The sequence below is a fragment of the Oreochromis niloticus genome, unplaced genomic scaffold (genome assembly GCF_001858045.2).
Source record: "Oreochromis niloticus isolate F11D_XX unplaced genomic scaffold, O_niloticus_UMD_NMBU tig00003078_pilon, whole genome shotgun sequence".
NCBI classification, from domain to species: domain Eukaryota; kingdom Metazoa; phylum Chordata; class Actinopteri; order Cichliformes; family Cichlidae; genus Oreochromis; species Oreochromis niloticus.
This window is the reverse complement of record NW_020327780.1, coordinates 20874-44932: the sequence shown is the minus strand read 5'-3', so window position 1 is coordinate 44932 and position 24059 is coordinate 20874. Positions and strand designations below refer to the sequence as shown.

At 40.3% G+C, this 24059-nt stretch overlaps 1 protein-coding gene across 1 annotated transcript in view; it reads right to left on the bottom strand.

Annotated features, from left to right (window-relative positions):
- The window catches only part of LOC109200303 (lamin-B1-like), a 29798-nt gene extending 9366 nt beyond the window's left edge, over positions 1-20432 (bottom strand). Inside the window, exons 1-3 of the mRNA XM_019355815.2 lie at positions 20377-20432; positions 16489-16542; positions 16281-16334 (exon numbers count right to left, since the gene is read on the bottom strand). Of these exons, the coding sequence (XP_019211360.1) occupies positions 16281-16334; positions 16489-16542 (108 nt within the window). The 5' untranslated portion in view covers positions 20377-20432. The remainder of the gene's footprint in view (positions 1-16280; positions 16335-16488; positions 16543-20376) is intronic.
- Positions 20433-24059: the final 3627 nt, after the last annotated feature.

Genomic DNA, 24059 nt, shown 5'->3' with positions numbered 1-24059 from the left:
AAAAAATGATCCCCAAAGGAACAAGTTAGGTTTTTCAATGTGAAAACCTCAAACATATAATTTTTCATAACTTGAAATGCAAGATGGAGGGGCCCACCAGCTCAATACCTCCAGGGTGTATGACTCCTCCTGTTGTCCACCTGGAGACAGCTTTTACATTTCAATTTGCTTTTGGTATCTTTTTGCCCAGCATCTGTGACATTCGAGAGATGCCTCATTATTTTATTTATTTATTTTTTATACACAAAGCAAAACAAAAAACAAAAAAATGACTAGACTACACAATAAATAAATGTTGCAATTGTTGTCTTTGCCGCCACTCCCAAAACTTACCCCTATTCCTAAGCAACCAAATGCATTATTTTTGACTGGTTGTTGTGGGAGTATGACAGTGAAAACAGTTGATTTGGCTGACAAAGAAGAGTCCAGATAAAAACTTTAAGACCACTTGAAAAATGGCAAATAATCACATTTGGATCAAAAATTTTGTTGGAACTTAACAAGGTTTTATTAATTATTACGTTATTTACCACCCAGGTTCTCTGAGCTATACAGCTGACTGTCTCGTCTGTTTCTTCCCATCTCACGTCAGATGCAAAATGGTCGCTCATATTTTCTGCTGCCATGTCGTCACTTCCAGTTGCTGATTTTGACTCTGCCTGTTCGACTTGACCTGAACTGTTTGCTTTGCGCTCACAAATACAAAGTGTTTTGCCTGCTGCAATCAAATCACTTGCACCTTATTACAACATCAATAATGAACTCTCAACTCTAAGTAATGATATTATGAGAGGCTCAAGGCTCACTGCATTGTGAACACAAAACACAGATTAAGAGACCTCTACTGGTGGCATTGACTGACTACTACTCCAAATGGCCTGAGCTTGCCTTTTCATGTTCTGCTACCACTTATGATGTTATTAAGCTCCTCTCGTCTGTCTTTAGTCGTCAAGGCAACCCAGAGAACATTGTAACAGAAAAAAGTACAAAGTTTACCTCTGAAGCGTTCGACTCATTCCTCCAAAATGAAGGCAACTCTCACAGCAGAACATCTGTCTACGACCCAGCTGTAAATGGAGCAATTGACCGATTTCATCGTGACCCCTGCACCTGCATCCAGACAGCAATCCAGCTGTGACAGCCATGGAAGCAGGCTTCAAGTTTATGGGACGACACTGCATATGACCACTTCCTTCTTTCCCTATAAACTCCTGCATGGAGAAAGATGCATACTAAACTGGACATACTCCCTTTGTCTTCTACTGTGTCTCCACTGGATGACTTTGCACCTCATTCAGTTAATAAATATAAGCTGGAAGTGACGGAAGTGAGAGGTAAGTGACGGCGGTAAGGTAAGGACCCATGTTGTAGGTGACGTCAGACGCCGGAGATTTGGCGGAAAAAAACAAAACAAACGAATGGTAGCCTAGAATTTAACAAAGTTTCTTTAATCTTCAGTATTGCCAAATAAACTAACCAACTGTCATATAACTAACAACATCTGTCCTATCATCTCTAACACCCTGGAGGACAACGAGGAGAGTTTAGACGCTCTCCAAGAATACATCGACCGGTGCTTCGAAGATTTAGTAATGAAGAAGGCCCAGAGCATGTCTTCCCCGGCCAAAACTGAGACGCCATCATCTAAAAGATATCGCCCGGCAGACTCCCCCGGCACAACATCGCCTGCCGGCAAAGATATCGTCGACATCCTGGAGTCAATCGATAAGCGATTGTCCAGTTTTGATGCGAGGCTGTCCCTGGTGGAGATCTTACATCGGGAATTTCAATCTCTAAAAGAATCCCTGGAGTTCAGCCAGAAGCAGGTGGAAACACTTGCTGCAGAAAACGCCACGCTACGGGACTCGGTCAAATCTCTAACCGAAAATGTGACCCAATTAAACATAGAAAATAAAAAAATAAAAGAGACCGTTATGGATTTACAAGCCCGTAGCATGAGAGATAATCTTGTGTTTTCTGGTATTCCAGAGTCTGCCGGAGAGGACCCGGAAACGACCGTGAGAAGCTTCATTAAAATCCACCTGAAGCTGCCGGAGGACACGGTGAAAAACATAGGGTTTGAAAGAGTGCATCGCATCGGGGCTCCGAAGACAGGAAGCGGGAGACCGCGTCCTATTGTGGCCAAATTCGGCCACTTTAAGCAGAAGGAGCAGGTGAAGAGTCGCGGCAGAGAGCTGAAAGGAACGGACTTCAGCGTGAACGACCAGTTCCCCAGAGAGATCCTGGAACGACGCAGGGTCCTGTTCCCAGTCCGACGTAGTTTTATTCAGAAAGGCTCCCGGGCTGTCATCGCCGTGGACCGGCTCTACGTGGACGGACAGCTCTACCGCGACCCCGGCATCACTCCATGGCTGTATTGACCGCACACCAGATAAGAATCCGCTACGCTATTCTCTTCACTCACACTCTCTTGTATTCAGGGGCGGATCTAGAGAAATTTTCTTAGGGTGGCATGAGGGTGGCAAAGAAATCAAATGGGGTGGCAAAATCAAAGCCTTTTTTTTTCCCCAAACACATATGCAGGTGGTTACATATGGTTAAAATGATTCAAATGCAGTAAGTATACACGTTTTTCATATAAATATAGTCTATAACTTAATTATTGTCTGTAGCCCACATAATTACACACTTTAGTTGCATAAAACATGTGAGTTTTGATGTTATGTACTGTATAGCCTGTATAATAAATAAATATGTAGCCCAATAAGTATGAAATCCAGAAAGCTACACAACATGGGGCGGTTCATTTACAAACACAAGTCTAACTTAAGTTTCACACTGTTTTTTGTTAGAAAACAATCACATTGTTACAGCTTAAATTACACAAAATGTCAGTAATCTGCACTGTCATGAACAAAAATTTAAACCTAATTTTTCATGATTTGTTGGATTAACCCACTGAGGTCTGAAATACAACCGGCCATTTTTGACTCCTTTTGAGTTTACGTTTGTATTTCACCCTCAAATTGTTTCATTTGATTTTTTTCCCCTTGCCTTGTTTGGTATCATTCTTTTCAGCTCAACTGAATTCAGTTGTTTTTTTTCACTGACATACTGCATTAGTATTACTGATCTGAAATCACACAAAGAACTTAAAATCCTAGTAGTATTTTTTACTGTAAAAAAAACAGACATGTTGAGTAAATTTTTATAACTTGAAATGCAAATATAAATTGTACATTTTGTAAACATATACAACTATTTATCTAAAAATGCAGCCAATACACCTGCCGTTTTTTTCATTTTGTACAACCATTTAAAAATATTACTAAAACTAAAATGAGAGAACAATCAGGTGTCGCAATAAGATGCCCCACAAATGATGTGTGCCAGTAAAAAAAAAGTTTGTCCACCAAAAGACAGAGGAGAACAGCACAGGGACAAACCTGCAGGCCTGACAACAGCAGGTGTATCACTCCGCTGGTTTTCTACTTAGTGACAGTGTTTACATTACAAATGTGCCTTTGTGACATTCATTAGTGCCCTCACTGACACACAAAACAAAACGACTACACAACAGAACAACTACACAAGACAACACAACACACTAAGTATACACTCCACACTAAACGTCACAAATCTCCCACATCTAAAAACTCTCTCTCTCACTCTCTCTCACTCGCTCGCTCTGTCTCGCTGCCGTTACCGTCACTCCCAAAACTCTCCCCTCTTCCTAAACAACCAAATCCCACGTGTTGACTTTTTTTTTTAATTGGTCGACATGGTACATTTTTCCACCGATAGGAAAGAGGTGGCTTGTTTTCCTTTCTTTACTGTTTTCGCGCTGTCCTTAGAAAACGCTTAAAACACACACACACACAAAAACGTGGCGACAGTATTTAGTAAAAAGCATGGCTTATATATATCATCATAACTCTGGATTTACTGGCCTGTAATTAAAATTTAAAAACTTTGAACTCCGAACTTTCAATATGGGCTGAAATAGAGACTCCGCGTGGCTGCAGCTTGTTATGTCAGCTTAAAACAGTCATGTGATTTGGAGGTGCAGCGTGTCCGTGGACCCCACAGGGTTAATAACACTCACCTTCCTTCCATTTCCAGAGTGTAACATCCAACCAAATGTGTAAAATCCGAAATTCCCATGGTGTTGTTCAAAATGTGCTCTGGCACAATCATAAGCATCGCTTGCTACTGAAAAAAAGAAAAAAGCCGGTCCTGCTATGGGCTGAACCATTTGTTAATGGTGGAGGGGGGGAACACTATGCAATATATTCAGTTTTAGCATTTATATTCACTGTTGACTGTAACTACGCTCAAACTGTTAATGCTATCTTATTTTAATAAACAACACTGTCATATGCAAAACTGGGGTGGCACTTGGGGTGGCAAGGGATCATTTTAGGGTGGCAGTTGCCACCCCATGCCACCCTTCTAGATCCGCCCCTGCTTGTATTAACTTTTGCTTAACTATGTAATATCAGTTTGCTAATTTAGTGTAACGTCACCGTCACTCTCGGCCAATGCTTTAATTGGAATGTTTCCGTTTTTATTTCTTTTTCCCTCTCTCTCTCTTGTCGCTCACCTTGCTCTTTGGTTTCCTTGCTTCTCTTTTCTTTCACTATGTCGATCACCTGTTTCCCTATCCATCCACAAACGACACTGTCTATTTCTACATGCTCACTCTGCACGATCACGCACACACATGCGTTTAAAAGCAACACATTTACAACAGCCACACAGTGCACACAGATATAGGACACACACGCACACATTTGCTCATTTTAGTTATTATGCACACACATAGTCAGACCTATGGAGCTTCACGCTGCGCATTTTCTTCTCTTTATTTACAAAAAAAAAAAAAAAAAAAAAAAAAATGATGTGTTTCCATTTTCCTCACCCGTCTAAGCAAGACACACAGCATATGTCATTAGCCACAAACACACAACTATGGGCACGCTAAGGTTTGTCTCATGGAATGTTCATGGAGCTGGCTCTAGGGAAAAAAGGTTAAAAATACTTAACCAACTTAAAAAACTACAGGCAGACGTTGTTTTATTACAAGAAACCCACATGCCTGTCACAGGTTTGAATAAACTTAAAACACCTGAGTTTCCTAATGTGTTCTCAGCTTGTTATAATTCTAGACAAAGAGGAGTAGCAATTCTAATACATAAAAATATTAATTTCACAGTACTCGATACAGTTATAGATCCAGAGGGCAGATTCCTAATAGTCAAACTATCTATACTTAACCAAAAGCTAGGTATTGTAAGTATATATGGTCCAAATGTTGATGACCCCTCATTCTTCCACGGTTTTTTTAGTACACTCTCCGAACACCTAGATTGCACAATTGTTCTTGGGGGAGACCTCAACCTGGGACTAAATGAAGAAATGGATAGGCTCAATACAACAGGAACTCAGCGTAATTGGCAGTCCACAAATATAATCAAACAGTATATGAGCGACTTTGGCCTTTGCGATGCATGGCGCTCCCTCCACCCTAACAGTAAGGAATATTCTTTCTTCTCACATGTTCATCACTCCTACTCTCGTCTGGATTATTTTTTGGTCAGCAGCTCACTGCTGAGTGACATTTCAGACACTGAGATTCATCCTATAGCTGTCAGCGATCATGCTCCTGTATCTTTAACACTAATGCAGAAGAATAATACCACACCAAGTAAAAACTGGAGATTTAATACATCGCTGCTCAAAGATGAAGAGTTTATCAAATACTTTAAAAAAGAATGGACTTCATATTTAGACTTTAATGACATTCCCGGAACATCAGCATCTGTTCTATGGGAAGCAGGGAAAGCTGTGATGAGAGGTAAAATAATCTCTTTCTCATCACATAAGAAGAAAGAAGAAAACAAAAATATTCAAGAACTGGAAAAAAACATCAAATCCTTAGAAAAAGCCTATGTATCACACCAAGATCAAGAAATATTAAACAATTTACGCAAAACAAAACTAGAATTAAATGAAATTATTAATAAAAAGACTAAATTCTTAGTACAAAGACTTCGCCTGCAAAATTATGAACACGGTAACAAATCCGGACAATTTCTTGCTAACCAGTTAAAAATCAATAAAGAAAAAACAACTATATGTGCTGTTAAAGATTTATCTGGGAATACAATATATGATCTTAAAAAAATAAACAAAATTTTTAGGGATTTCTATGAAACTTTATATACACCACAAATAAACCCATCTAAAAACGAAATTGATCAGTTTCTGGACAACATAACTCTTCCAAAATTATTAGACACCCAAGAAATGGCACTGGATTCGCCACTGACGCCAGGTGAACTCCAGGAAGCCCTGATAAGTATGCCCAATAATAAGGCTCCAGGTCCAGACGGCTTTCCTGCAGAATTCTACAAAGAATTCTGGACGATTCTAGCACCAGTTTTTTACAGAATGTTGCAGGAAATCAAAGAAAATGGTAGACTACCACCAAATATGAACTCTGCAAATATCAGTCTCTTACTAAAACCAGGCAAAGACCCTGTATATCCCTCAAGCTATCGTCCAATATCCCTTATTAATGTAGACCTTAAAATAATCTGCAAAGCTCTCTCAAAGAGATTAGAGAAAATGACCCCCCTTTTAATTCATCCTGACCAAACTGGTTTCATAAAAGGTAGGCACTCATCAACAAATACACGTAGATTACTTAATTTAACAGGCTACTCATGCAGTAAAAACATTGAAACCATAATATTGTCTCTTGATGCAGAAAAAGCATTTGACAGAGTTAACTGGAAATTTCTATTTGCAACTTTACACAAATTTGGTTTTGGAACCTCTTTCATAAACTGGTTAAAAATATTATATAATTCCCCAACAGCTTGTGTCAGAACAAATGACCAAACATCCTCCAGCTTCTGTCTCCTGAGGGGCACCAGGCAGGGATGCCCACTCTCCCCTTCACTGTTTGCAATTTTTATTGAGCCACTAGCAGCAGCAATTAGACAGAATTCAGTAATTAAGGGCATAAAATGCAAGAATGTAGAACATAAAATCAGCCTTTATGCGGATGATGTGTTACTTTTTCTCCAAAACTCACAAACCAATATCTCTGAGGTGATTGAATTGATAAATTCTTTTTCAAGAGTCTCAGATTATTCAATCAACTGGTCAAAATCTACAGTTCTTCCGATTAATTGCTCCTTCCACAATTCTTCTCCTACACCACTGCAATCTGGAAATATAAAATATTTAGGTATTAATGTCTCTCCTAAGCTCTCAGAATTAACTAAATTAAACCACATCCCGCTTTTAAAGACAGTAGAAAGCGATCTGGCTAGATGGAAATCTTTACCCATATCACTCATGGGAAGGGTTGCTGCTATAAAAATGATGGTCTTGCCAAAAATAAACTATTTGTTTTCAATGATCCCAAATAAGCCATCACAAGATTGGTTCAGATCTCTAGACTCATGTATTTCTAAATTCCTTTGGAAAGACAAACCCCCACGTATCAGCTTAAAAACATTACAAAGGACCAAGGATAAAGGAGGATTAGATCTGCCTAACTTTAATCACTATTTTTTAGCCAACAGGCTTCAGTTCATCTCTAGATGGTTTAAACACAGCTTCTTAGATGAGCCCTGGCTAGATGTAGAACAGGCACTATGTAATAATCTAGAAATTTCAGACCTACTATTTATCAGCTCAAACATCAAAAGACATGAATGCTTTAAAAGCATCAACATCAGCTCTTCTCTGACAGCATGGTGGGAGTTTCTAAAAATGACAGCGTCCTCATTAATCCCATGCAAACGTACACCTATCTGGAATAACCCTGACATATTACAAAACAATAATATGATTAATTTTCCAGAATGGAGTTGTAAAGGAATTAAATACTTGGAACATATATTAGAGGGAACAGAATTTATTCCATTTGACAGACTAGTTACACAATATGGGATCAACAAGAAAAGATTTTTAGAATATCAACAAATTAAATCCATAGTAAAAAAGAGATTTAACCTCAGTCAAGCTGAATTACAAACACCACCAAGTGCGGTACACTTTCTTACTCTTAAATCCCCCAAATTATTATCTAAAATATACAGAACACTTTCTAAAATAGATGAATCAATATCCCTTCCTATTGCAAAGTGGGAAGCAGATTTATCACTAAGCTTAGACCAAAACTTCTGGTCTCAGGTATGCTTAAAAACCTTTAAATTGATTAAAAATCCCAGTCTGCAATTAATACAATACAAAATACTACATAGAGTGCACTATACTGGTCATCGGATGTTCAAGATGGGCTTTACATCTTCCAACAACTGCTCACACTGTCAAGGCAATACACCAGACAATTACATCCACGCCCTTTGGTTCTGTCCACCAGTGCAGAAGTTTTGGCGTGAGATATGTGAAGACTTATCAAAGTGTCTGAAATGTAACATTCCAGCCTCCCCTTTAGTATGCTTGCTGAGCAACTTGGATGAGGTCACTGCAGAAATAAACACAGCCCACATTGTTTTTACAGCCCTATGCATTGCCAAGAAAACGGTCCTCCTTAACTGGAAAAATAAAAATAATCTTAATTCTAATCAATATAAAAACCATCTAATAGATCACATTAGTCTTGATACAGCCTCTGCCACCACATTTGATCAATCCCTTTGGGCTCCTTTGATCGGCTTCATCACCTAGTGGGGGTGGGGGGTCATGGTTTGGTCCTGCCTTCGCTATTGTGGTTGATGTGGAGGTTGGGATGGGCTTAGGGCGCCAGGAGAACCCCTAGAGACGTTATCCCTGGAGGGCTCAACCCGGGGGGTTGTGGTCATAACCTGGTTAGTGGCTCTGGTCGCTCCTAGAGGGTGTTCTCCTCGTGGCTGCGTGCAGCGGGGCTGGGGGATGGTCTGTACTGGCGGACGTAGGTTACTGGCCTGGTGGCCTGGCTGCCCCTGAGTGGATCCGGGGCAGGCGGGGGGGCTTGGGGTTCGGGGGTGCTTCGTCTCCGTGATGGGGCTCTGGCTGGGCCTTGGGGGCTTCGGTCCTCGTCGGTGTGTCGCCGAGGTTGTGGGCGGGTGGGTGCACGGGGGCTCATCCCTGGCGCAGGGGGCCTCTGATGCATCGGCCTAACTTGGGGGCTCTTCAACTGGCAGGGAGGTTGTTCCATCCTTGCAGAAGTCCACTCTGCAGGTGGGGGAGAGACACAGGAGAGGTGGAGAATAAACCTAACCTGGGTGTCTGTTGTCTTGTGTAGTCTGGAGATGATTGAATGTTGGGGTGGGTATAGTTTCCTCTGCGGTGGGGTGGGGTGGGCTTCCCCAGGTCCTGTGGGGCTTAGCGGTGCTGCTGCCATAGGCCCCGGTCTGGATGGGCCTGGGCTCCCTTGCCTTGGTGGGTACTAGAGGACGGGGGTGCCTACTGGGGTCAGCGGGGGAGCTGGCCCTAAGGAGGGGCATCTTGCCCCTCCCTTCTTTTCCTCCCCATCCCCGGCTGCCTCCCTCTTCCCGCTCCACCACACCCACCCACACAGGTAGGGCCTTGGGGTGCGGGTGTGTCACCAGGGTGCAGGGGAGGCATTCCCCCCCTCTGTCCCCTTCTGGCCACCTGTGCCTCAATTTTATTTCACAACTTAGACATCCACATTATTCACACTCTCATAACACACACACACAGGCCCTATATATATATAGGGCCTTGAGGGTGACCACGTTAACGGCGTCCAGAGGACGGTCTGTGTATTCAACCCTACCTCTGGCGCCGGTGCCCACCTCTCAATTTTAAATCCATGTAGACATTGAGGGTTCTCGGGAGGGGCCGTGCTAACACCTGCTGCTCTCTGGCAGCAGCACCATGCCCTCCCTTGTTTTAAATGCACCTTAGAACAACACGCAGCAACACTACACATGAGCGGGAGGAGGGAGGTATGGGGTCTTCACACACCCCCGTTCTCTACTAGCCATCGGGGCGGGGGGCTGGGAGGAGGTGTGGGCTGTCCGATTGGCCTCCCTGCTCCTGCGGAGCCTGGGGCGGTCTGCTTGCCTCCACCCCGGGGGAAAGGGTCACATCTCTTGGGTCTGGGTGCCGTTTCCCCCTCTGGGGGCGAGGGTACCTGGACCCGGGGCATAGAGTATGTTTGGGGAGTATGATTGTGTGTACATGTCTATGTATGTCTATCCCTACGTTGGGTGAGTGCTGAGTGTTTGTATATGTGTGCATGAGGGTGGGAAAGCATGTTTATGTCTGTGTGTGCCTGTTTGTCTGTGTCTATATGTCAGGTCGGGTCTTAGACTCCACCTCCCTGGGTACTCCCAGGCCCTCCAAGTGTGGAGGCCTATCTCCCCTCACCACACTCCCTGCTGGTAACTGATGCCCTCAGGGGTTGGTGCATTGGTGGTTCTTGGTGTCCGGGGCTGGGCGCTCAGGTATGCACCAGCTCACTCCCGGTGGCTACTTGGCGGGGCCTGGTGCCTGTCGCTCGGTCAGGCCTCTTCCGGGGCAAAGGGGCCCTCGGGCCTCCGGCCTCGGGGCCTGCAACTCGGTTCACTCTGGCACAGCTGGCTGCCGGCGGAGCCGGCGGGCACGCCGGTGCAGCCCCCTCTGGCTTCTGCTCCGTGGCTACTGGGTGACCCCCTCGTCTGGGGATCTCCTCAGCCCTTCCCAGGAAGGTGGCACGGATGCCCCTCCGGTGGTACTCCTTGGGCTCTCGCACTCTGGGGCCTCTTGATGTCTGGAGCCTGGATCTCCTCCATGCCTGCTTCATGCCCTGGGGGACGGGGCTATGGGCCTCCACACCCTCTAGCAGACCGTTACATGGGGAAACCTTTTGTATACAAGCGCGTTGATCCACACAGGTGTGCACACGGGTGTTCACTGTTCGTAGACATAAACTACACCTTTCTTAGCTGCTACTTCAAAGCACATTGTGCGCTGTCTGTCCTGCGTGCTGCACAACAACTTTCAATATTTAGTATTTACTGCTGTTCACACTTAGCTAGATTAACGTGATGGTGTTGTGTTTAGTATGTTGCTTTGTTTTTGTTTGGGTTTTTTTGCTTGTCTTCTCTTCTTTTTCTCTCAACAGGTGATCCAGGAGATTTTTTTTTTCTTTCTCTTTGTCTTTGTAAGTGCCCTTTCTCACTGTCCCTTTTCCCTTCTGTTTTTCTTTTCCTTCCTCTCTTTCTTTCTCCCTTTCCTATCCCCCAGTCATGTCTGTCCCATCTGTAACAACTGAAAATAAAATAAATAATAACAACAAAGTTTGATCAAATGGACCAATACGGCAATGCCATGATGATCCATTTGGCAAAATAAATCCATTTGGTATCCTTGTTGGTCTTCAGACAACAATTCTGACGGCTAAAGAACCAAATGGGACAGACAAAAAAATAAATAAATAAATAAATAAATAAATAAATAAATAAATATAAGCTGAAGAGGCAATGTTACACTGATGCTAAGCGTAATGCACAGAAGCATTAAAGGAGAGTGAGGATGATGAAAACACATCACGCTGTTAAAGGACCTCAGATTTCCTCCTCCTGTAACAGTAACAAAAACCAAAGGCTTCTTGCTGAGTGATGGAAAGATCTGGAATGACACTCGTTTTGTACGCTGTCCCTCAGTGACTGTCCCCAAGACTGCCACGTGTCAAGTCCAAGCCTCGCTGTCACAAAGACCATATTGTGCCATAATAGTTGTGCTTGTTGTACTTTAGTTTAACAGAATGGATTTACTGCCAACAATGCACTAAGAACTACATTAAAAACATAAAGGGGAATAATAATGTAATTTTCATTTTGCATAGCAGTGCAAATAATTACAGGTTTATTCAGCCTTACTGTTTGTAATATTCTGATCTTGTGACTGTTGTTATGGTTTAAGTTACAAGTGTATTGTTGATTTGTTAAATGTTGAGTTACTTTACTTTGCTACACTCTATTTTCTGATCATTTGTTTGCTCTTCCATCATCTCTTGAGATGTTGTGTCCTGTAATGTTATATACCAAACTGCACCACTAGAGGGTGGTGTCATAAAAAAGTAGAAGAATAATGTCGTCCAGGAACATAGTTAAGATAGAGAACTGATAAACACACATGTGGCCTCAGCCATCTTCTATGGTGTGGTCTGCTGGGGCGGCAACATCTCTGCTGGGGACAGGAAGAGACTGAACAGGCTGATCCGAAGGGCCAGCTCTGTTCTAGGATGCCCTCTGGACCCAGTGGAGGTGGTGAGTGACAGGAGAATGGTGGCTAAGCTGTCATCCCTGATGGACAACATCTCCCACCCCATGCATGAGACTGTGACAGCGCTGAGCAGCTCCTTCAGTGGGAGACTGCGGCACCCACGGTGTGGGACGGAGAGATTTCGCAGGTCTTTCCTCCCCACTGCTGTCAGACTCCACAATAAAGACTTTTGCAGCTGATCAAACACACACATCCACACATGTGCAATAACACTAATGTGCAATAATCTTTTCTGGCATCGTTGTATTTTTACTCAGTTGTATATAGCATTTGTATTCTATTTTTTATCTTATTGTATATTTTATTCTATTTTATTCTACTGTATATAGTATTTTATTTTATTCTATTCTGTACAGTTGTGTACTGTATTTATTCTTATCTTATTTTATTCTACTTTTTGCTTCATAACTTTTGCACTGTCCACTTCCTGCTGTGACAAAACAAATTTCCCACGTGTGGGACTAATAAAGGTTATCTTATCTTATCTTATGTAAGTTTATGTGCTGGTTTCTTAAAGGGAAAGGCAGCATCATTAGAAGACATAGCATAAATTTTCACTGCTATGCAGATGACACCCAGCTCTATCTATCCATGAAGCCAGGTAACACACACCATTTAGTTAACCTGCAGGAATGTCTTAAAGACATAAAGACCTGGATGGCCGCTAACTTTCTGCTTCTTAATTCAGATAAAACTGAGGTTATTGTACTCGGCCCTGAAAATCTTAGAAATATGGTATCTAACCAGATTCTTACTCTGGATGGCATTACCTTGGCCTCCAGTAATGCTGTGAGGAACCTTGGAGTCATTTTTGACCAAGACATGTCCTTCAATGCATGTATTAAACAAATATGTAAGACTGCTTTCTTCTATTTGCGCAACATCTCTAAAGTTAGAAATATCCTGTCTCAGAGTGATGCTGAAAAACTAGTTCATGCATTTATTACTTCCAGGCTGGACTACTGTAATTCACTATTATCAGGAAGTCCTAAAAACTCCCTGAAAAGCCTTCAGCTGATCCAAAATGCTGCAGCAAGAGTACTGACAGGGACTAGAAAGAGAGAGCATATTTCCCCTGTTTTGGCTTCCCTTCATTGGTTTCCTGTGAAATCCAGAATTGAATTCAAAATCCTGCTCCTCACATACAAGGTCTTAAATAATCAGGCCCCATCTTATCTTAATGACCTTGTAGTACCATATCACCCTATTAGAGCTCTTCGCTCTTGCACTGCAGGCTTACTTGCTGTTCCTAGAGTATTTAAAAGTAGAATGGGAGGGAGAGCCTTCAGTTTTCAGGCCCCTCTTCTGTGGAACCAGCTTCCAATTTGGATTCGGGAGACAGACACTATCTCTACTTTCAAGATTAGGCTTAAAAGTTTCCTTTTTGCTAAAGCATATAGTTAGGGCTGGACCAGGTGACCCTGAATCCTCCCTCAGTTATGCTGCAATAGACGTAGGCTGCCGGGGATTCCCATGATGCACTGAGTTTTTCCTTTCCAGTCACCTTTCTCACTCACTATGTGTTAATAGACCTCTCTGCATCGAATCATATCTGTTATTAATCTCTGTCTCTCTTCCACAGCATGTCTTTATCCTGTTTTCCTTCTCTCACCCCAACCGGTCGCAGCAGATGGCCCCGCCCCTCCCTGAGCCTGGTTCTCTTGGAGGTTTCTTCCTGTTAAAAGGGAGTTTTTCCTTCCAACTGTCGCCAAAGTGCTTGCTCACAGGGGGTCATATGATTGTTGGGTTTTTCTCTGTATGTATTATTGCAGGGTCTACCTTACAATATAAAGTGGCTTGATGCGACTGTTGTTGTGATTTGGCGCTATATAAATAATATTGAATTGAATGTCCACAATTACCTGCAAAAAGTAGGTCAGTCTTCGTACTGGCCAAACCGCTCCACAGAGCGATGTCCTCTGCTTGTTACCTGAGCTTTACGAGAACAGTCACGTATAAATGCTGTTTGTTAGTTGACCATCCCCCAGGAGCTGGTGAGAAAACTGACCCCTCCCACAGTCACTCAGTGAGAGTGGGAAACTGGATCTTAAGCTCCACCTGTCTCTCCATTGGCTCCCATCAGGGCTGTTCACTGAGCCAACTGCAGTTCATGCTGCTGACACATGACTGCAGTGCTGCAACTTCATCTAATCGCATGATTAGGAACGCAGATGACACAACGGTGGTGGGTCTCATTATGGACAACATAGATCTGTCCCATAGAGGACCGGTGTCAACAATCCTGAATGTCAAGAAGACCAAGAAGTTGATCATCAACTTCAGGACAAAACAGTCCAGTCATTCACCACTAATCACTGACAACAGAGCTGTGGAGGTAGTCAGCAGGGTCAACTTTCTGGGGGTTCAGATAACTAAGAAGTTAGACTGGTCACCAAACACATCAGCACTGGTTAAACAGTCTCAGCCGTGTCTGCACTTCCTGTGTCAGATGAGGAAAGCACACTTTTCTCCTCCATCATCTCCACTTTCTCCTGAGGCAGCATCAAAAGTGTGCTGAGAAGCTGTGTCTCCATTTGGTTTGACAGCTTCAAGGCCTCAGAGAAAATCATCGGGACTTCTCCTCCATCCATCCAGGAAGTCGAGCACAGATGCTGTCTCAGCAGAGTCCATAACATCATCAGAGACTCCGCCCACCCCCACCATGCACTGTGCTACCTGCTGCCCTCTGGAAAGAGGTTTAGCAGCATCAGGACCAGGACAGCCAGATGTTACAATAGTTTCATTCTCCAACCATCAGCACACCAACCACCCACCCTGACTGCCTCCCCCCTCCCCTCTGTCCCCCATGACTGTATATTTACAGCAGTGTCATTTCATGGCTGAAATGATGATTGTACACTTTTCTGCTGCTGTTATTATTGTTCAAGATATTTAAGATCCTGCACAGCTTTCCCTTACTAATAAAATATTTCATAATTCTAATATTATATTTCATCTCCTATATTCTTACGCATGTATTCTAGACTCTTTTTTTATATTTTAAACATTTAGACTTCTTTTTATTGATTTATTTATATTCTACAGTCTGATGATGAGCAAATGCACCAGAAATTCATTCTGATGTGCACCAACTATTCTGAATGACGATAAATTTAGTATTTGTGAAATTTAGATGAATGAAAATAGGTTTTGCTTACTTCACTTAACTGAGTCTTCATAGAATAAAGTTTTACAAGTTGAAAAACTGACTATTTAAACATGAATCATTGACATAACAGACATCAAGTTTCTCCATGATGAAGCGCTTTGACCTCAACCACTCCTCAGTTACATGTTGAGCAACTTCTGGATTAGTTTTGATTGGATCATCTCCGCACCCCAAACCCAAACATAATCCACGACTGCTCTGGGAATCCTGTTGGCAGAGATCAGTTCGTGTTCTTCCTTTTTGTAAATGGAATTCATCACAGCTGTAAAAACTACGGTCACTAAACCTGTAAGACAGATTTAAAGTTTTGGTCCTCTAATATTAGTTTGATTTCTATAAGAAAATATAAAGTTCAGTGATTATAAGATTAAAGGTTTATCACAGTACTTCATCAGATGCTGTTAGAATGATGAGAAAAAAATAAAAGAAATGCAGGAACACAGACTGGCTGCTCAGAATTTTATTCTGAAAGCAAAAAGAACCAAGTCTGTGTGAACTCCAAGTCACTTGTTAAAATAACCCCAAAGTATGAGGAAGTAACAACAGTAAGTATGGAGATAAGAAATAAACCAAACAGAGCAGAATTCTTAAATCTACGTAGATGGCTAAGTTGCTATGGCTAAAGGAAAAGAAATTCAAGGATGTTGGAAAGAAAATTAACCTTTAGCAAACAAACCAAAGGACATCTAAGGTGAGTGTAAGATGATGAATGTAAGGATTCCCAATAAATAGACTTTAGCTACTATTCAGGCGAACCTCCAGTGCACCTGACTCAAACAGCTTCTTCTCCACATAGTCTTCATATACAGTGGCTTGCAAAAGTATTTGGCCCCCTTGAAATTCTTTCGCAAGCCACTGTACTAGCAGGTGATTGATTTGGGTGACAAAGATTTACCTCATTGAGTGTTTCCTCAGTTTTCTTCTTCTTCTCCTCGAGCTGCTTTACCAACTAAAAGACAGAAGAGAGATGAAGAAAAAGATCACAGCTATGAACTGAAATATGTGGCAAATTTATTTTTGTAAAAAAATTCCAAATTTGGATTGAATACAAAGAGATAAAAGAGAGATGACAGCAGCTAAACGCTTTGGGTGAAAAGATTTACCTCTTTGAGTTTTCTGTCAGTTTCCTCATTTCTCATCTTCTCAGCCCAGAGCATCTTTTCCAAATAGCAGACAGGAGAGAAATTAAAACACAAGTATATTTTTAATGGAAATATTCTTCTAATTACTTTTGCAAAACCCTAATTTATTTAGATTATTTTATTTCTTAATGTAGTAAAATAGATGTCATTCTTAATATAGATCACCAGTGAAAGGTTTTAGAACACATGTTTAACTGACATTTAATGAGCTCCTTGATTATTATTAACACATGATTTTTTTTGTCCGTTTTATTTATTTAGTTTTTGATGGATGGATATTTATGGGCTTGTTGGTTGGTTTATGCTGGAATTTAAAACCATCTGCTTCAGTAAATACAAATTCCTTATTTACAAAAATAATCATCCAAAAAAAAGATTCAATTCTAAAATTTTCTTTACATTACAGTAATAAACAAAGTTGAATAAACAAATCCAGGAAGCCGATAAAGGAAAGTTGAACCTCATCAACTTTAACTGGTCCCTCAAATTCTATATTTTCCTCTCAGCATCTCGTCTTCTCTTTGTGTCACGTTCCTGGGTCTATTGACCCAGCTTTTTGACTTTTAGTTTATTTGGATGTTATGTTTAAGTTCTTTAGGTTCTGAGCTCATTTGTTTATTTCAATTCCCCTTGTGTCTTCTACAGCTGTGTTTTAGTCTCCCTTTGCCGTTTATGTGTTCAAGCTGTATGTCTTATGATGTCAAGTGTATATTGTCATGTCTGAGTCGCATGTTTCCTGTTTTATTTTGAAAGTCTGTGTCCTATGTCAGTGTAGTCAGCTTCCTTTGTCTCATCATGTCAGTCTAGTGCAGGGGTGGGCAATCTCAGTCCTCGAGGGCCGGTGTCCTGCAGGTTTTAGATGTGTCCTCGAACCAACACAGCTGATTTAAATGGCTAAATTAGCTCCTCAACATGTCCTGAAGTTCTCCAGAGGCCTGGTAACGAACTAATCATGTGATTCAGGTGTGTTGACCCAAGGTGAGATCTAAAACCTGCAGGGACACCGGCCCTCGAGGACTGAGATTGCCCACCCCTGGTCTAGTGTCCGCTATTTCCCCATGTGTTTCCACTCCCCCTAATCAATGTTCCCTCTAATTTTTCATGTGTCTGAGTGAACACACAAACTCCCTGAGCGTCCCTTGGACCACTGTGAGCAACAGCAGACGTGTGCACTGTGGTCACGCCAGCATTGAATCCATCCAAGTTACATGGTTTATTAAAATAATCAAATTACAGCGTTTACATTTATGTTAGACTACTTTTAACTGCTTTAGCCCACTTACAATGAAAATGTAAAACAAATCTAGTCATTGACCTGTGTAGTAACAATAACTTTAACTCCAATTTTTAAAACACAACTTTCTTTTTTTTTATATATAAAGCTCTGACTTGTATTGTGAGTCTGTGGTCTGGGAGAGAGTCCTGTAACTCTCTCTCTGCAAAATACAGTAAATAATGACCAATGTTGGGCAATTTATTATATAGTTACTTGTTCAAAAATGTTTTGCAAACAACAGTTTTTGCAGCTGTTTACCTAAAAATACTTAGGTAAATACTTAGGTAAGGCTTTTTTTAAAAAAAAAAATAAACATTTCTAACTATTTACAGAACAATCAGCTGTTCTGCATCAAATTTGATGCCACACAAATTATTTGTGCCACTCCAAAAAATAATTTCTGTCCACTATGAGATAAAGGAGAACAACAGCCTGATACCTGCAGGCCTGACAACAGGAGATGTATCACTCCTGTAACACCTGTAACATTCAGCAGTCGCCTCATTGTTCTGACACACACAACAAAACTATTGACGACACTACACACTAACTACGCAAGATTTGGGCTAAACGTGGCAAATCTCTCACATCTCAAAACACCGCCATCACTCCTAAAACTTTTTTTTTTCACTCCTAAAACTTCCCTCCTCCCTAAACAACAAATTCCATGTTTTGATTGGTGGACATGGTACATTTTTCCACCAATAGGAAAGGGTGGGGGTGTTTGGTTTTGTTTTTGCTCACAGGCGGAGAGTGCTTTCAAGCGTTTTCCTTATAAAACGCCGTTTTTACCGTTTCTTCCCGCAGTAAATATAAACAACGATAGTATTCAGGAAGAAAACCAAACATTGCATATATTTATATCATAACTCTGGTTTTACGTGGCCTATCAACACAATTTAAAAACTGGTATAAAGTCCACACTTTTTCCGTCAATTGTTCCGTCTGTCCTGCTCACATCGCCAATGGTTGTACACGTTGTCATTAACATGGCTTCACTCCACATCAGCCACGGCGCTTTGCTAGCGGTAAAACACCGGTGTCGGCACATAAGAACGCTATCATAGCCTGTCAACGACGTTGATTAGCTGCGTATATACGAATGTGAATCGCATCATTGGCTGGACTATGGGATAAGGTGGCATCGTTCTAATCCCATACAGGAGCAGCCAGTCACTTACTGACTAACACTGCAAAACAGAATTGTTAAAGTTTTAATTTTAATTTCAATTCAGGTTAATTTTTTTTGTGCGCAACGCAGATTTTTTGTGCGCAGAGACCATGCCAGCAGTGCGCAGTTGATTGTTACTGAAACAGTATTTAGACGTACAGAATGGAGTTAGTTGTAAAAGCTGGCTGTGCAACAATTTGGGTATCATTGTAATTTTACTGATTGTTCAATACTGATTACTTGCAACACTAAATTAGGCAGGTCCAATCATAAGAAAATGTATTTAAGGTGGACACTTTCAAGTTGTGCTTCTCTTAGACACTGAACACTGACAGCATTGGATCCTCAAAGTAATTCTCAAAAGATCTGAAAACAAAGATTGTCAGCACTGTGGTTCAGTGGAAGGCTGCAAAAACATATCTCTTTAAAGTCAGTTTCATCTATAAGGACAGTAATCAGAAAATAGAAGAGCACAACCACAGCTGCTGTTAAACTCAGGTCAGGCCAAGAAAATTACAGGAGCTACATATGCAGCTGACTGTCAGAATGAATCACCTCCAAACCCTGCAGAGCATCTTGCTGAAGATGTGTATTTGTACATATGTATGGGAGGGTAATGAAAAGAAGGCTTTTCTGCACTCACACCACAAACAGAATCGCTTGTTGTATAAAAGCTCATTTAGATGAGAAGGATTGACACTGTGCTGTGGAAGAATAACACCACATTCCCCTGACTTGGATGTCATTGAAAATTTGTGGGATGATTTGAAGCAGGCTGTTGATGCTTTTCTGCTTTTTTGTATGGAAGAAGGATCAAACATGCCTTCATCTAGGATCCCGACACTCATCAAAAGCTATCCAAGGTGTCTTGAGTTATATTTGCAAATGAAGCTCAATGAAGTGTTGATGTAATATCTCTGCTGGGGCTCCTAAATTTATGCACCGTCTAACTTTGTTATAATTGTTGACATTTTGTTGTTGTAATTGTTGTGATTTTTTTCTGACACATATTATCTGTTAATATCAACTGTCACTGTTGAAATGATACAGTTTCCATAATGACAGATCAGCCAACGATGAACCAAAATCCAAAAACCTTTTATCTTTTTATCCTTTTATCTATGACTGTGTGTTTGCACTAAATAATGAGACATTATGATCATCTGGATCTTTGCATCAAGAAGTTTTCTCTAACTGGACTCTCTAAATTTCACTTTAATAATAACAATAAAATATCAGTGTGTGGTGGGGTAATGTTTATTTATATTGTACAATTTGATGTAAATACTGACACTAACTGTATATGTTCTGAATGACAATAATGTGGCTATTCTGTTCTATTCTGTATTACCAAAGAGAGCCGAGTCAGCAAATTCTCATTGAGTATAAAGGAAAAACAAACCTCCCAATTTTTGGACTCCACCTGCTTCTTCAGATTCTCTGCTGTGTCTTTCACCTCCTGGAGCAGTTTGATGATGTTACTATCTATCTCACCCTGGAGCTGAAATGTTACATGAGGAAAGAGCAGAAGAAAGAAACAATCATGTTTAAGACAATAATGATAACACAACCAGAGTCAAATAAAAGCTGCATTATGTAAATATTGTTCATCAGTGCTGCTGATTTAATGAATTATGTAAAACGCTGCGTCCAGATGATTTAAATTTAATATAAATTTATTCATTTATATATTAAAGAGTCTGACGGTGAGTAAATATTGATATGTGCAGTTATTCTATTCATAAATAGAGTTCAGTAAATTCAGAATGTTTATAACAGAAAGACAAACCTGAAGCGGCTTCAGCTTCTTTGCTGTTTTTTTATCCAGCTGGAGCTGTTTGATGATTTCACTGTCTGTCTTACCCTGGAGCTGAAATGTTACATGAAGAAAGAGCAGATGGAAGAAATGTTCATGTTTAAGACTCAATATTAATACCACAATAGGATTTAAATAAAGCTGGAAATAAAAGCTGTATTATGTAAATATAAGTTGGAAAACGTAAATTAATATTTGTAAATAACACTAAGGAAATATCTTAGTTTCAATGTAGTGTCTCTAAAACTAAAAACCAGGTTTTACTTTTTACTTACTAATACTATGCACGCACAGCCCAATGTTCATCAGTGCTGCTGTTTTAATGAATTATGTAAAAAGCTGCGTCCAGATGAACAGAATCAACTTTCTGGGAATATGCATGGACAATTTTTTTCCTATATACTTACATATATATATATATGTCCTGGATTTTTTTTTTAATTTAACTGAGACACGTAGATTTTAATTTAATATAAATGTATTCATTTATATTAAATAGTCTGACGGTGAATAAATATTGATGTGTGCAATTACTCTATTCATAAATAGAGTTGGGTCAGTAAATTCAGAATGTTTATAACAGAAAGACAAACCTGAAGATGCTCCAGCTTCTGTTTTGTTTTTTTGTCCTGCTGGAGCTGATTGATGATTTCAAGATCTGTCTTACTCTGAAATGTTATATGAAGAAAGAGCAGATGGAAGAAATGTTCATGTTTAAGACACAATATTAATACCACAATAGGATTTAAATAAAGCTGGAAATAAAATCTGTATTATGTAAATATAAGCTGGAAAACATCAATTAATATTTGTAAATAACACTAAGGAAATGTCTTAGTTTCAATGTAGAGTCTCTAAAACTAAAACCAGCTTTTACTTTTTACTTACTAATAATATGCATACACAGCCCATTGTTCATCAGTTCTGCTGATTTTGTTTAAGTAATTATGTAAATCTACGGTTTATAAAGTTGGGGAAACCTGCTGTCAGCTGAAACTGAAGAAGTTACTTGGATGAGTGACAAAACATTTCTCCCACTGAAAACGCTGCGTCCAGATGAACAGAATCAACCTTTTGGGATTATGCATGCACACTGTTTTTTCTTATATTCTTACATGTATATATCTGGGATTTTTTTTATAATTGAGATGCTAAGATTTTGATTTACTGATTCATTTATACTGTACAGTCTGATAGTGAGTAAATATTGATGTGTGCAGTTATTCTATTCATAAAGAAAGTTGGGTCGGTAAATTCAAAATGTTTATAATGGAAACACAAACCTGATTTTTCTCCCCCAGCTGCTTCAGTCTCTCTGCTGTTTCTTTCGCCTCCTGGAGCTGATAGATGATTTCAGTATTTTTCTTCCACTGCAGGTGAAATGTTACATGAAGAAAGAGCAGAAGGAAGAAATGTTCATGTTTAAGACACAATAATGAAACACAACCAGAGTCACATTAAAGCTACATTATGTAAATATAAGGGAGCTGATGTAGCATGATGTTAACAACATTAAGTGTTGTGGGATGATGTCAACAATCTTGCAGTGTTAGGATTTCAAAGTTGTGTTTGGTTAATGACACAGAAACAGCTGCTGGACAAAACTGCAGGAATATAAGTGCACAGGTCTGTGATCATTGGGAGGATGACAGCATCACATATGTCCATGTTTACCTCTGTCTGCTGAGAGATGCTTTCACTGACCTTTGAGCCCAGTGCAGGAAATATTTCCATCAGCTTCTGAATGATTTCATCCTTCTCCCTCTCAGATTTGATCATCTGTCAGAAATAAAGACAGACAGATGTTGATGTTTCTGTAGCGCTTTGTTGATAAAGTGACAAAATTATTGAAGCTTCACACTGTGAGCAACATGTTTCCAACTGTACTGAGTCTAATTGGTTTCTTTTTTTTATGATACACACTGTATAGAATAGAATTTCTCTACTTGTCTAAGAGAAACCAAGATTGCGTCAGTGTGTACGGCCTGCCATCTGACTCTGTTTGTACTAGTGTTTTATTTTTTTTATTAAGTGTGCCTATGCCAAGAGGCACACTTATTACTATTCGTCGGATTTATTATTGTGTGGATGCCCTAAAAGGGCTTCCACACTATTGAGTTCCTGTTTCTCTTTATTCTTTATTCCACCATAATCTAGTTGCTTCCGTACGTTTTTCGGCACTTAACTACTCCCTCAGTTTTCAGCCGATTTTCTCCGTTCAAACTCTAAACTGTTCTGCTCGTTCTGCTAATTCCTGCTATGACTTTTGCTGTTTATTACTATTATACTTTTTAAAATATTACACTTTTTTCCTTTAATTTGTCCCATTGAAATGAATGGAAAACTTCCACAATTCTGCTAAAACTTGCTTGTTTTTGAAACTTAACTACTTCCTCATACTTTCACCTAGAAACTCCATTCAAACTTTAAAATGTTCTCAGATTATTGGGCTATTCCTGTCTGATTCAGCTTTTTCAGATCTTCTACCGTTTTAATCTTATACCTCTTTAAGTTTTCAGTTGCAAAATTGTGATTTTTCAGAAAATACATGCGTTGCTATGGTTGCTATGCAATTAACTCAGAGTGAGGGCTGGTCTGTTCTGAATTTTCTCTTCATGTCTGAACAACTTCTTGCTACTCGCTCAATTTCCACTCAACCCCCACAAATTATACATCAAAACGTAGGTATTTTTGCTGGCTTTCAGAAAATGTCTCTATCATTGTTGTGGGAGTTACATATTTTTTGCAAATCTCCTCAGAGCAACACAAAGTCTGAAAACTCTCCATAGAAAGTCAATGGAGAGTTTGTTCAAAATCAGCGCTGGATTTCTCTAATGACAGGCATTTTCAAATCATCATATCTCCTTAACGAAACAAAGTTCAGACATGAGGCTTGTGCCAATATATCTTCAGATATCCCTGATGCTCACAATTCAAGAATTGTTTTCTCACCTATTACCGTTTGGCCATGAATTACACTTGTTTGAGGATAGGAAATTTGTCTCTCGCTCAGATTTCTTCAGATTTCAAACTCTAGAAATGAGGCACTTTTTTCTCTCATCATATCTTTTTGATGGATTTCCACAGAGACCTGAAAATTTCCATGACTGTTCACCAAAGCCTGCTGTTTCTTACGGTGAAAGAATGATTTTGATGCTCCATATAGATTTAGAGTTACAAAACGTTGTTTGAGGGCAGGTCAAGGCAGTTTTGCTTTGCCTCTTCTCAGTTACAGTGTATTACAAGTCATATATCTTCAATAATTTATA